Raw genomic sequence first — 15,292 nt, forward strand, 5'->3', positions numbered from 1 at the left:
TACATTTGGTTTTCATTCACTGTATCAACATTTATATCAAAGTTGAATGTGAAATCACCACAAATTACATCAATCAATCTAATTCATTCATAAAGTTTTCAAAGAAAAAAACAATTATTCCGTAAAATATAAATAAAAATTCTCATAAGAGTTTTCTAGAAAATACCTTATCCGATACTGAGATAACTAAAAAGTGACATACGATTACAGTTTCAAAAAAAATATATTTATTTCTTCAAACTCTACAAAAAAAAAATCATTCATCGATGAATAAATTATTCATTAATACATTTCTCCTGTATTTTTTCCTTAAATATAACTTTACCATATTTCTACACCAACTTATGTATAAGAACATTGGAAGCTATCTAGCATAATTCAATATATTTCATCAGTCTTTATATTTCAAAAGAACTCTGAATTGTTATATTTCTAAAGTATAATATATATTTTGACTTAAACAAACACACAATTCACCACATTTTCAAAACACACAAAAGAAACTATAAAATAACTATTTATAAAAGACTTAATGAATATTTTGATATCTTTTTTTATTGATTTTGATACTTACATTAATTTTGTACTCAATTCAGGACATAAGCTCTTCAATTAATTAATAAGAGCATGTTGTATAAAGACCTTTATAAAAAAAAATATAAAAATTACTTTTAATTGAAACGTATACGATATATAGTATGAACCAAATGATTAAACACTCAAATCCACCGTTCGATCCATCCGCTACATCAATGTTACCGAACGGTTAAACACTCAAGACCGTTCGGTACATCCGTTATATCAATGTTGGATCATAATTGGGTCATTATTTAAGTTATTATTGTTTAAATCATTATTGGGACAAAAGTCCAACATGGTAAAATAACCAAAGATATATGATTTGAACTATTGATAAGCCGTTTAGGAGTATCTAACCGAATCTCAAGGTAAGTTTATTTTTATTTGATCTATGAAACACTTATAAATACAATGGCAGGGCCAAAAGCCAAATATGTCCAACTCACACTCTACGAGATTCAAATACTCAACTGTATTAAACAGTTCATTACACCGCTCTTAACTTGAGCGTCGGAGTGCCTTTTGGAGGTAGCTCGCCGTTCGGTCAAGAGTATAACTGAGAGGAGTAAACAACGATCGAATGGAGTAGTTGACAACGAGCGGTCCAAACTGAAAACGAGCAGTTCAGCCGATCCAAACGTTCGTAAACAAGGAAAAAAATTAGTCTCTCAGTCCTGCACAAATATCTACCCAAATAAAACGTGGCCTATTTTAAAAACAATGTTAGTAATAATTTCACATAAAAGATTAAATCATCAATAATTAACAAAATTTATACTCAAATAAATCAACGATAAATATAAAAGTAAAATAAAATTAAAATACTTAAATACTTTTACCAAAAGCTAACGTGATGATCCCACGTAACAACACACTGAGCAGTAACTGGCTGAGTGTGTGTGGTAACTTTTATGTTACAGTATTAGGCACACGTGTTTGGGAAGGAACGCGAGCGGATCGAGACAGGTAGTTGCGCGACTCATCAAATAATAAATATTCCAATTTTCGTTCTCCAAAAAATTATAATTATTTAAAGCCATAGCCATTCTATTTTGCGAGCCTTTATCTGTCATTTCGTTTCGCAATCTTTTCTTTTCCTCGCTTCTCGTCTTCTCTCTCTCTCTCTCTCTCTGAATCGAAACCCTAGAAATCCATCGTCTTCCACAATCTGACACCTCTACCTGACGGAACCTATATTCTCTCATCAAACCTCACTTATCCAAATCCGATACTCAAATCCCCATCCCAATTCCCCGCATCGACCTCACTGCCCCAATTCCCCCAATTCGCACCTTCCAACGCCACAATCTTAGAATCGCCGATTCCGCTACGGTGGCTAGCGCATGGGTAAGATTCTCCGAGAAACCGCCAAGCCGTCGGCGAATTCTTCATCGGCGTCCCCCTCTTCTGCGGCGCCCGCCACCACGTCTTCCACGTCGGTGACGGAGACGGTGAGAGGCTCGCACCAGTTCAAGATCACGGGCTACTCGCTCTCGAAGGGGATCGGGATTGGAAAGTACATGGCCTCCGACGTGTTTTCCGTTGGAGGGTACGATTGGGCGATTTATTTCTACCCCGATGGGAAGAGCGTGGAGGACAATGCGACCTACGTGTCGCTCTTCATCGCTCTGGCCAGCGACGGCACCGACGTTAGGGCGCTTTTCGAGTTAACCCTTTTGGATCAGAGTGGCAAGGAGAGGCACAAGGTGCATAGCCATTTCGAGAGGACACTCGAAAGCGGGCCTTACACGTTAAAATACCGCGGTAGTATGTGGTGGGTTGAGATTTAAAAATCAATTTTGATATTGATCTTGTTTTTCATTTTCGTCCCTGCCTTGCACTTTAATTTGTGTTGTCTAAAAGACATATTTGTTAAGTTGTCTCCGAGAACCTGAATTCCAGTTTAACTAGTAGTGTCTCTTTTGAGTCCTTAAATGTTGTCGCTCATATTTGTCTTACTGAGTCGAGCAAGATCGTGTCTGAGAAGGATACCTCGGGTCTTTTACCAAAAAAAAAAACTAGTATGTTTCTTAACTTATAATACTGTTGGAAGGTGACAGGTTTACATAACGTATGCTAACATGTGCTTTCGAGTAAGCAGTTAAGAAAACAAAAATGGAAAGTATTTATTGAGAAGGGAAACATTTACATGTGTTTTTTAAAGTAATTGATTTTTTTTAATTGGTCGGGTTAGGTTTTCCTTAACGAGTACCCCCCTCCAAAATTATTTAATGGTTTAAGGTTCTACTGTTTGCATTTTCATGTCAAGTACTTGAGCTGTTGTATACCAAATTGTGTGTTCATTTTCTTTTCTGAGGTAAGTCTCGTAGGGATTTTCTTTTCAATTTGTTTGTCCTACTTGTCTAATGAAGTGGATTTTAGTTAGTGTTTTAAGTGGTGAGATCTTTCATCCCTTGGGAGTTGCTCCGCCCACAAATGCTGTGGAAAGGTGATAGAGAATTATCAATCTGGAGAAATAAAATGGGAGAAATGTCTTGTAAAAAATCACAAGTAAAGTTGCTATCTCCTGATACTATGAGTTTTCTTTTGGACGATTAGGGTCCACTTCCTAACTCGTACAGAGGTCACACTAGCTATGCGGATTGCGAGTTTCATTGTTGATATGCCTCTATCCTCTTCTCTTAGAACAAAGATGCTCTTTTCCAATCTGCAGTTCACTATTGGTCTTTGACACCATCATTGTCGGGTATTACCATTTCCAGATGTTGGCATAGGTGTACTGGTTGGAAGCATCCTTTGTTTGTTGTATGTAGGTGTTGTAGGGTTGCGTGACAGCTGATTGGTATGTGTTGGCCTATTTTGGTTCTGTTCAGTTTGGCCTATTTAGTGTGTTTGGGTCTGTTGAGTGTTGTTATGTTTGGACCTCTTATTTTCTGTTCTTAGTTATTTATGATTTATTGTTTATTTTTCTTATCTATGCTATTTTTTTTATGTAAATGCATGTATGTATAAATGTAGTTTTGCATTTTAGGAAGGAATTTATGATCCATGTAGATCTTTTTCATTTCTCAAGTTATCATTACCCCCCCTGCCCCCTTCTTATCCTTGAACTTTGTACGTGGCTTCATATCCTTTTACTGATTTTTTGTTGTATTTTGTATTTACTGATTATTTGATGTTTTGGGTGTTTCAGGGGTTACAAAAGATTTTTTAAGAGAACAGCTCTAGAAACATCGGACTACCTTAAAGATGATTGTCTCTCTGTGAATTGTAGTGTTGGTGTTGTGAGGTCACGTACGGAAGGTCCTAAAATCTATACGATTGCAATACCACCTTCTAGCATTGGCCATCAGTTTGGGCATCTACTTGAAAGTCGTAAAGGAAGTGATGTGAATTTTGAAGTGAACGGAGAAATTTTTTCTGCTCATAAATTGGTATTAGCAGCTCGGTCACCTGTTTTTAGAGCACAGCTTTTTGGTCCTATGAAAGATCAGAATACCCAGTGTATTAAAGTTGAGGACATGGAGGCTCCAGTTTTCAAGGTTTGTTAAATGCTCTTTGTGCTTCCCATATTTTATTTGTTTTTGTTTGTAATGTGGTCACCTAGTGTGGTTTTGGTTTCTATTTTGCTATCATCCTAACCGCGAGTACTTCATGATTGTGTACATTTTTCCCTTGACCTTTCTTTCATAGTTCCATTATTAGGAATTTGTATCTCTTTATACCCGCTCAGCTCTGGTACCTGTGTTAATTAGTCTTACGGTATTCCAATAGGTTTGCAAAAACTCATTTTAATGTGGTTTCAATCTGTTCTCTTTTCGTGCTTCTCCACTTTTGAAAATGCACACATTTCATTGTATTACTTTTTTCTTTATATGCATGGCTATCAGATAAGTTGAAAATTTTGTGGTATGCCCAGATGGTAGTATCATTTGCTGTTGGATGACTCAGTTGCTGGTAGCTCACAGAGAACACGCGGACCTTTCTCATTTAAATTAACCATTATGAGCTTGTAGATCCTCAGAGTTTGTTTGGCTTGAGAAAATGTTTTTGCTGTTTCCATTTTTAACTTTGAAAAATGCCATCTTGTTTTTATTTTGTTTCTTGTTTTCAAAAGTTTATATAGAAAAAGGGGAAAAACCTTTTGTTATTTTCTTTTTCATGTTTCCCTTACAAACTCCTAAATTAAAGTGGAGGCGGGAAATGTTTTCTCAAACAAAACTAAGCATCTCCTTAGTGTCTAGGTTCTCGTTTCTGAACTTGTACTGGCTGCTTATGACCATATAATAGTGATAGTTGTAAAATCACTCTTACTGAATAAGACACACTAATCCATTTTCAAGTCACTTGCATTTCTACTCATTTTTCCTCTTTCTCTTTCGGATTTTCCACTTTCTCACTTTCCATCGCTCCATCCAAACAAAGTGCATGAATGTAATTGGCTGTTGGCACAATATAACAAATAGTTTCTTTAATATTTTTATTTTGCAGAGAAAATTCCAAGCTTTTAGTTTTGTAATTGCATTATGGGTGTACATGGTGACTCTGGTTCCGTACATCTTCAAGTTGCAACTATGCAAGGCTTGGGTCTAACTCTAATGTGAATGTGTCTGTCTTTGTTTAACTTGATAAATTGCAGTGAGCAATATGCATGTAGAATGTTTTGTCAGTTGTGTCGTGTCTTTATTTTTCAGGCATTGCTTCATTTTATATACTGGGACTCACTACCAGATATGCATGAGCTTACTGGGTTGAACTCAAAGTGGGCATCAACCTTGATGGCTCAGCATCTTCTAGCAGCAGCTGATCGGTACGGCCTAGAGAGGCTTAGGCTGACGTGTGAAGCAAGTCTTTGTGAAGATGTAGCAATTAATACTGTGGCTACAACTTTAGCCTTGGCAGAGCAGCACCATTGTTTCCAACTGAAAGCTGTTTGTCTCAAGTTTATTGCTACTTCTGAAAATCTTAGAGGTTTGTTTTTCCCATCTGAATAATTACCAGAAGAAGTGTGCAGTATTTGAGGGGGTCTGTGACAGTTGTCTGCAAGTTAGAGTTGTTACTGAATATCAGTAGTGATGCTGTCAATTGTCGTCATTGTCTTCCTGTTTGTATTTGCATGAAAAAACTGTTAAGCTTTAAAGGGATCATATGGTTTTACTTTAAAGTGATGTTTTCTATGTAACTAATTATTAACCCATGCTAAAGCTTCTGGTTGTCCCAAGTTGACCTCAAAGACTTGTGTCACCATTAATTTATACCAGAACCTTTATGAATAGTTTTTCTCTTTGTAAATGTTTAAGTTTGCTTTCTGCTTCATTTTCTCATGTAATTTTTCATTGAAATAGAAGACAAAAAGGTGCCTAGATCATGGAACAATCAGTTAACTTCTTCCAGGATTTTGGTTTAATGGTTGAAATACTTGGTACTCATGTAAAACACGTTTATTATAGATGGTTATTACAAGAGTTTACTATTGTTAACACTGGCCATCTGGAATGAAATTGTTGATAACTTTCTTAATCCCGCATCCATAAAGTTCTTATTATTAACCATTGTATTTCATCTTTTGATTCTTCAGCTGTGATGCAAACTGACGGATTTGAGTACTTGAAGGAAAGTTGCCCATCTGTTCTGACTGAGCTATTGGAGTACGTGGCCAGATTTACTGAGCATTCGGACTTCATGTGCAAGCATAGGAATGAAGCACTACTTGATGGCAGTGACATAAATGGGAGGCGGGTGAAGCAAAGGCTCTAGTTTCAACACTGAACAGCTTTCTGTACAACCCTCTTCTACTCTCCGTTTTAAAAGATCGAGTGTGTAGTTGATGGGAAAATATATATAATCTTTTATAGGATCAGAGGCAAATTTTAAATTTCTTAGCTTATTCTTGTGTAAGAGATGTAAATGTAATTTGTGTTGTTGCTGTTACCGTTCTGTTTGACGTAGGTTTCTTCTGTAATATCTTAAGGATTCCTTTTTACTGGAAAACATGTCTGGAAATTGTTGATTTGATCGCTACTTCCCCGTTTGTTTTTGTATTTTTATTCAATTTAGCAGCGTGTTAGTACTCTTTAACATTTCACAGTCTTCATCTAGCATCTCTTTGTTTCTCTACCGATTATGCTAATGCACAAACTAGTTAAGCCACCGTAGCATTCGCATTATTTCTGGGTTTGCTCCTCAGAACCGTACCTTCTGGACCATGCCATTCATTATTCATTATGGCGTCAACATCTTTCAATTCTGATACTTCCTAAAAATTTGCTTTCACATTTATAGAATATTCCATTTCGTGCACAAACTATAATGTGCTTCATTATAGACGACTAAAGTATTCCAAAACATCATAGATAATATGGAGTAATTGATACATAACATCATAGCTCATGGATGTTCAAAAGAACAAACTACTTTTGTACTTCATCATCCCTACTAAACTTTCAACATTGTTCTTTTCCAAATTCTACATTCTCCTCTACTCTCGTAGAAAAACCAGTCATAGCAAAAGAACAATACAAAACACAAACATGGTAAGCTAGATATAATTTAAAATTTATAAGTTTTAAATAAGAGAAAAGTATCATAAACATTGATTTATAATAATATAGTCTAGATTGTAAGATATTCTTTATGTCGATAAGTTCTACTTTAAACAATCATACATCATCACTCAATAGACTCCACCTTTGGAGGACCGGTGTATTGGTTAATGCTATAAAATTTTGCACTTGTGTTTGTTCAATTTTTCTTGTGTTAAACAGTTATAACTATGTTGTATATAGACAACTTTTTCCAATCTATTGAGCAATACAGGGTAAATTTTGACTCTCACTACTAAAAAAGTTTGTCTAGTGACTCAAATTACTAAAAGAGTTAGAACAATCTCACCTCTGTACTTATCACAAATACATCTTACAAATAACAAGATACAATAGCATTCCACTTTAGAAACACTATCTTGAGCATCACAATTATATGTATAAGCATTTTAACATACCAAAGTTCAAGAACAACCCGTCAAAATTCATGAAACACAAAGAACACAATGCAACACATAACAAAGAAATGGCTCGAGTTAATGTCAAAAGCGAAGAAAGCAAACATAATGTTCCACAAACAACCTGTGGAATTTCCCACAACTTGTGTATTTGGCTGCAGGATGTAGACTTCACAACAGTAATACGTGGATTCTTCCATAAACTGCGAATTTGACTACGAGATGCAAAATTCAAACCAATAAGTTACACATTTCAGATTTTACAAACAAACAATAACAATTTAATTCATCCAAACTTAACCAAACAAAAGGTTACCCACTAAAATTTTCACACTTTCATATCAATTTTATCCCAAGTCAAACATATATACTTCAATTAAACCATTTAACATATTTTCAATCATTATTTAAATATAAAAAAAATCATAGTCATCTTCCCTTACCTTTAGATGTGTGTTCTGTTCAACTGTCCTTGTACCCAAAACCTCCCAAAGAAAAACGCCTAAACACGAAAGGAGCTTAGATTGATTATCTAAGCATACTCCTAAAATTCCAACAAATTAAGGAAAATAGAAATCAAACTCATAACCACATGCAACTAGAAATTTACTTGCATGTTACATCTAACCATTCCCAAAAACACTTAGGACAAAAAAAAATCGAGACTCACCCTATAAAGAAACTAATATGTGAAATATGTTGTTTTTGATGTGAATATGATATTGGTATCTTGATTCTTGAGTTAAAAGAGAAGAAAAGTCAAATTTTGTAGAGAATAAGCAAACATCTTAGAGGAAGGGTTTGTGAGAGAAAAGGAGAAGTGTTTTCGATTGTGTGCATTTTTTGTTTTAAGTTTTAAGGTTCTCATATAGTCCCTAACTAAACAAAAACTTTCGTCCTAAAATATTAACTTAGGATGAGGATATGAATTTCTCATTTCTTTCTAAGTCCCACGTGACATTATCTGACTTAATATTTCATAATACTTTAACTAGATTAACCTCCTTTCTTTTTAGTTGTCTGATTCGATGTTCCTATATTCTTACCAGATGAGTATCAACTAATAAATTCTCCTTAACTTGGACTTTATCTACTTCCAAAACATGTGTAGGATTTAATACAAATTTTCGTAATTGGGAGACGTGAAACACATGTTATAACCTTGACAATTAAGGAGGTAAAACAACCACTATAGCTATCTTTCTTATGAGAGATTTTCTTAGACTGAATAGTCCTTCCACTCCCAGTGATTGAGTTTTCCCTCAAGAAATTATGATCCTCGATTTCAACCACTAACAATCTCCTTCTTAGTCATGGACCCGTATAGTTACGTCACGGACGTCATATAGGGTTGATGTGTCTCAACCTTTAGCCTAGACCTGCCTATCTTAACCTTCAACCTATATTGACCCGTCTCGATCGTTGGCGTGAGCCATCCTATCATTGTCATCTATCAATGTCGACTTGTCTTGACGTACATCCTAGGTCGACCTGTCTCGACCTTCACCCAACTCAACCCTTGTTGTCCTTCAACCTAGGTTGCCCTGTTTTGGCCTTTGGGTCAACCTGTCTCGTCTTTTGGCTGGGGGTCGATTCATCTCAAATTTTGGTCTGAGCAGGCCTAAGACGACTCAACTTTATCTTTGACTTATACTTAAAGTATTACTGTTAAGAGTTAATAGTGAAAGTATTTTAGTGGAGTGAAATTCACATTAAAGCTTCGAGGTTGAAACTTGTTTTTGACTCCCTCATTTGGAATTCCTTAAAAAGGAACATAATGAAGGATAAGTTAGAATTAGTCCATGAACCATTAAAAAAAGTGACACATTTGTTTAAAGGTTAATATTGACAGAAAATGTAGGTCAAAGTGAAATTTATTAGATGATTTCCTTAAAGTCTTTTTACATTTTATATAGAATGTCTAGATAAATAGATAATATAGTAGAAAAAAAACAATCTATTTATATTATATTAGTTAGTTAGGTTTCTATTTTAATTCTAATTAACTATATTTTCTTCTGTTTTTGCTTACGCACCATAATATAAGTTATTTACTAGGATGACTATGATAACACGATTATATTTAAAAATAATTGATATTAACTAAAATTTAATTTTTATTATTAAGATCATCTTCTATATTACGAAAGAACCATATTATGAATAAAATGACTTCTTTTATTATCCATATAATGAAATTAAATAATGTATATTTTATGTTTATTTTCTCTTAATTTGTGTAATAATTTTTACTAATCTCCATCTTTTTAGCATTATATGCTTTTATTTTAATATTTGTATTAAATTTCAAGTATTTTTAATATTATTTTGCCTTGCATCTAACATTTTATTTTATTGAAAAATGAAATCTTATAATCGAGGTTTTAATTACTACTGAATATATAGAATAGAGCGAGAACAAGGTTACATAATCGCAGTAGCAGCTTTTGGTTTTCCTCCACCGCAGCCTCGTTTTCTCTCCCTCCGTGCAAACATGGTACAGATTTCTTTCTTTTCTTTTCTGTTTTCTGTTTTCTTCGTTCTGGTTTTTTTAACAGTGATGAATTGGGTTGTGTTGTAGTTGTTCTTCTCGTACTTCAAGGATTTGGTGGGAAGAGAAGTAACCGTAGAGCTGAAGAACGATTTGGCCATCAGAGGGACATTGCATTCCGTTGATCAGTACCTCAACATCAAGCTCGAAAACACTCGCGTCGTTGATCAAGACAAGTACCCCCACATGGTATTCCATTTCTCTCTCTCGTTCTAGGGTTTAATTGAGTTTACTTGGATGTAGAGTTTACGATTAAATGAATTTCCCTGTTGTCGAGGAGCCACTGATAACCTTTGTTCGTAGGGTTTCTTTCTGTCCTTTGGAATAAAATCGGATTTTTGAGTCGTAACATTCTCTTAGGCTCTCGGTGTCTGATGTAGATATTGGGTTTTTGAACTTTGAACTCACACCTGACCTTTCCCCCTTCCTCTTATCTAGATCATAACAACTCCAGTTTAGTACTCTTTAATTTAAAGTTTGTTTCAATTAAGTATGTTTAATAAGCATTGGACCCATGTTAAATAATGGGATTTTCTGTATCTGGGATTTGAATTGAGTATTGATGTGCCTTTTTTATTGGTTAATTTTGAATCGTTGTTGTTGATTATGATTTTTAATTGTACATCAGTATATGTGAATTGGTAGTTCTGGTAGAAAACTTCATTTGAAAGCAAGTAAAAGGGAACCTGTCTTTTATATTTAGCATTTAGCGTACGTTCTCCATTAGTTTTATGTTTATATGCGATTGAGAGTGGTTTCAAGTTTCTTCTTAAATCAATAAGTGGTCTCCCTCCTCCAGTAGTTTTTTTTTTCGGAAAACTTCATCTGGTCTGGTGTGGAAGGCAGGCAGGCCTATATTTCTTGGTTTCGATAGGAATCCTTATAAGTGTTGTTTGTATCTACTATTATCTAAAATAATAAAGTTATTAGTGACTGGAGGAGTGGTGCCTACACTCTGCAAGGATTTAAAATAAAAAGATAAAGAGAAAAATGTATGCCCTTGATACTTTACACTCTTCTATATGCCTGTTCATGTGTTTCTACGAAATGGTCTTTTATTGAAAGTGTTTGCCTATGTTTGCATCTGATAAGTTGCTTTTGGCACATCAAATCTAAATGTCAAGGCATAACGGATTTATTATAGGTGACCTTTTACTTCATCTACATTTTCTAAGAGTAGGACAATCAATTAATTGGTATTCTTCTAGCAATAGTGGGAAAAAAGTTTAAGGATCCGAATGAGGCTGTTAATGGTCAGCTTTCCTACTTCAAATTTTCTCTTATGTTTTATGAATATGGAGAGATTGAAGTTGTTATAAATTGTATCTCGTAGATTATTGGAAATTCGAAGGTATGTGAATTGAGATTTTGGAACTTATATATGTTTGGTACTTGCTGTTTTTAAAGTGGATGCTCGATTGAATTAAAGTTATGTTGGTATGCCATTAAGAAAATGAGTATAGTGAGTTTGATGGTAGAAGATATAGGAAAGTATGGTGCCAAAATAGAATAAGATACTCACTTTTAGGATATCATTGCTAAACAGAGTGCTGAATACTGATGTGCATACGAGGAAACCTTAGAATCAAGGAAGATTTATACCAAGTGGTCAAATCTCCTATTGAATTAAAAAGAAAAAAGAAATATATGTCGCCAAGTTTTTTCTCCGGTTAATTATTTTATTTAGCTCCCTTAATTTGGTGTATCCGACTTGAATACCTATAACGATGATTAGATTTTTTATTCTTTTGGTATTCTAGTTGATAACGTGTGGGTGTTTGATGTCAGCTTTCAGTAAGAAACTGCTTCATCAGAGGTTCGGTAGTGAGATACGTGCAATTACCTCCAGAAGGGGTGGACATTGAATTGTTGCACGATGCCACTAGGAGAGAGGCTAGGAGCGGTTAGCGTCGTCACCTTGTGATGTATCTCTTGAATGAAAATTTCGTAGGCTTCTATATTTTTAATCCTACCACAGAAGGAAACTCCTTTAAGATGTTAATGCTACGTAACTGTATTGCCTTTTCCTTTTATTTCTTTTGGAAGCTTTGTCCAGTTTTAATGTGACAAAATGAAACTAGTGTAACTGCATTGCTTTTTTCCTTCCCCAAGGTGTTCTCAGTTCCGAGAAATCTCGCCATCTATAATCTATACACACACACGGCTCACTGCGTCAGATATCTCAATTGGTGACTCAGACTATGGCTTTAAAAATGAGTTTAATGCTGTGTTTGCATGCTGAATTGGTGGCTCTTTTTTGTTTGTGTTTGTTCTCGTTAAAAATGTCTTAATAATGTAAATATTTTTTAAAATTTTTTATGTTTATTTAATTTGCATGTTTATAAAGAAAGTAGTTTGTTACTTTTCTTAATACAAAAAGTTTTATGTGCTTCTTGAATAAATGGTTTTTTAAAATGTTATTTGCATAAAAATGTTTATTTTAAATTTAAATAAACGCGCGTTAATATACGGTTGTTGTAGTTTTATTCTTATGCTGTGTTAAGTGTGTGTGTGTGTGTATGTGTATATATATATATTATTTGATAACATTTTTAGTGTCATATGTTAGTTGGACAATTTTATCTTTTAATAAAGTAAAAAATATTTTATTTATTTATTTAAAAAGAGAAATAATTGAATACTTTCTTATTATTTTTAAATAACTAAATAATCTTTTACCTTTTTAACATGATTTCTTTAATATTATTTTTATAAAATCATTCATACACAAACACATAAAATTATTGAAATTGTACAAAATGTTAATATAAAATTATATATGTTTTAATGTAATAAAAATGTGAATACATATAGATGTGTTTTTGCTAGTATTGATCTCCAAAATTGCAAGATTTTTTTGTTTTCCAAAATTTTTAAAAAAATATAGCAGATTTACTATTTAGAAATTAAAGGTAAACAATTATTTCTGTTTTCCAAATCTAGTGTTTTAACTAATTATTACACTTTTTTAAAAAAATTATGGGACAAATGTTTTACAAAAATTATTAAAACCAAAATTGGATCTACTTTGAATTTATGGAAAAATAAAAAAACGATTTTTTATTGTTTATTATTTATCGATTTATTTTGTAATTGAGAAATAAATAAATGTCGTGCTTCCAAAATTCTAATGCATAAATTTTTATTTAACATTTTTTTATAAAATGTTAGTTGACTTATCAAGGGTTATTCATGTAATTAGAGTGTCTTTGACCAAACAATTTTTTTGTAAGCTAATACAAGTTTTCCATTTACTATATAGTCAATATATTATTTAAACTAGTGTTTGGGCTACATCAATAACATTACATAATGAATGTCATTTTGTTTACCCGTTTTAAGTTTTTTATTTTGTTTTTAATTATGTTTTAAAATTTTAAATCTTGAATTTATGATTATGTTAAATATACAACAAGGATAAATAAAAGAAAAACAGAAGAGACTAAAACTATTCATCCACTCAAAATATGTATACATTATTAATTCACAATATAGTTTTTTGTTTTCCTTCCTTTTCTTGAAATTATGTAATTATATTATTTCTCTTACATACTTTTCATTTAAATTATAGAGTACACATTAAATATATAAAAAACAATACATAATTTTTAAAATAAACATATAAAATTAAAAATTAATATAAATATTGATTTTTAAGTCATTAAAAAATATGCTTACGACAAGAAGTTAAGTAACTCAAAGTCTAAAGTCGAGTTGTGGAGATGAGATAAATATGCACAAGGTGTGAGATAAATTAAATATGTAAAAACAAATTTGATTTAAAAATATTTAAGGTATTGCCGAGTTACATTAAATACTCTTTTAAGGGGTGAATTTAAGCCACAAAATGTGTAAGGGTCATATCATAAAGGTAAAAAAATCCAATGATAGACAAATTAGTAATTTTTTAGACATAAGTTGATCTCAAAGAGTGTTACCCGGAATTTACATCTTTTAAAATAAAAAAGCACAAAATTAGGAAAATAAAATAAAATGTGTAATGTAAACAAAAAATATTTAATCAAATTGAAGATTTGATCACATCAATGCGAGAGACATGCTAGAAGAGGAAATTTCATTATAGGGTAGCCTACAAAAATGTGGTTCTGAGACGAACATGGATATGGGAGACGAACTTTACATTACGTGGTTATTAAGTTGATAAATTCATTTTTATTATGAAATTCGAAACATAATAGTTTTAAGAAAAACTACTTTTAAAGTAAGGAAACTTAGTAAATTATGATATTACTTTCTTTGGTAATTTAGTATGAAATATATAATTATGATATAATCATTCATATTGTTAATATTGTTAAGTTAGTTGAATGAAAATGACATTTTAAGAAAATTAATATATTTTAATTTGGTAAAATTTTAATTGAATAATTTGTGAATGTTATAAAATAAATAAAATGTGTCACTATAGCAATATCCTGGTTTGGATAATAAAGATTCTAATCTACCTATTAAACACAAATTGTACATAAGCTATGTTTGATATGTGTAGTTTGATAAGTTGTTACTTATACAAACATAAACAAGTATACATACTCAAATAGGTTTTTATTCAAAGAAGACACTAAGTATACTTCGTATAATAAATGCAAGGCTTAAACTTTTCATAAATCATATTAAACACTTAAGAATGTTTGGTTTATGCTTGTAAGAATGACGAGCTTCTTCAATCTTTAAAGAAAATATCTCAACACTTTATCAACATCAAATATCACTCTGAAAATATGTGTTGAAAGTTGTTTCATGTAATTGCCTCTCTAGAATAGATAAGAAGTCAACATTGAGTAGTTGAATTAGGTCTACACTTTGTTCAAAAATGAAAAAAAAAAGTCACCTATCCATGCTTATTAAACTTCGTTTTGTTGCAAAGGTGTTACCAAAGAAGCTACACACATTCAATGGTTGCATTTGACCAAACACAAGAAGAAGCAATAATAGAAGTTTATCCTTGCAATGACTATAAAAAAATGTACAATGACTTTTTTTTTTCAACTTTTTTCTATAAAAACTCTCAGGAAATAAGTAGTTATGAAAAAACAAACAAAAGTCTTAACACAAGAATATGTGCAAAATCTAAAGCTTTAAAGCCTTATAGTTGTGAGAAAAAAACACTATTATATTCTTTTAAAAAACTATAAGAGAATGTTTAACCTTGTAAGCATTGAAAGATACAACCCTTAGAA

At 32.5% G+C, this 15,292-nt stretch overlaps 2 protein-coding genes across 2 annotated transcripts; both read left to right on the forward strand.

Annotated features, from left to right (window-relative positions):
• Window positions 1–1,635: 1,635 nt before the first annotated feature.
• On the forward strand, window positions 1,636–6,620 carry LOC124827113 (BTB/POZ and MATH domain-containing protein 2-like). Its single transcript, XM_047300103.2, has 4 exons — window positions 1,636–2,353; window positions 3,734–4,082; window positions 5,235–5,511; window positions 6,119–6,620. Exons 1-4 carry the CDS (start codon window positions 1,923–1,925, stop codon window positions 6,295–6,297), a joined length of 1,236 nt encoding a protein of 411 aa, XP_047156059.1. The 5' UTR covers window positions 1,636–1,922; the 3' UTR covers window positions 6,298–6,620.
• Window positions 6,621–9,902: 3,282 nt separating this feature from the next.
• Window positions 9,903–12,197, forward strand: LSM2 (Small nuclear ribonucleoprotein family protein). The gene is made up of 3 exons (XM_047300104.2): window positions 9,903–10,037; window positions 10,122–10,280; window positions 11,880–12,197. Exons 1-3 carry the CDS (start codon window positions 10,035–10,037, stop codon window positions 11,997–11,999), a joined length of 282 nt encoding a protein of 93 aa, XP_047156060.1. The 5' UTR covers window positions 9,903–10,034; the 3' UTR covers window positions 12,000–12,197.
• The last annotated feature ends 3,095 nt before the right edge of the window (window positions 12,198–15,292 follow it).

This window comes from Vigna umbellata, chromosome 5, assembly GCF_029865625.1.
Source record: "Vigna umbellata cultivar VRB3 chromosome 5, Vumbellata_1.0, whole genome shotgun sequence".
NCBI lineage: Eukaryota > Viridiplantae > Streptophyta > Magnoliopsida > Fabales > Fabaceae > Vigna > Vigna umbellata.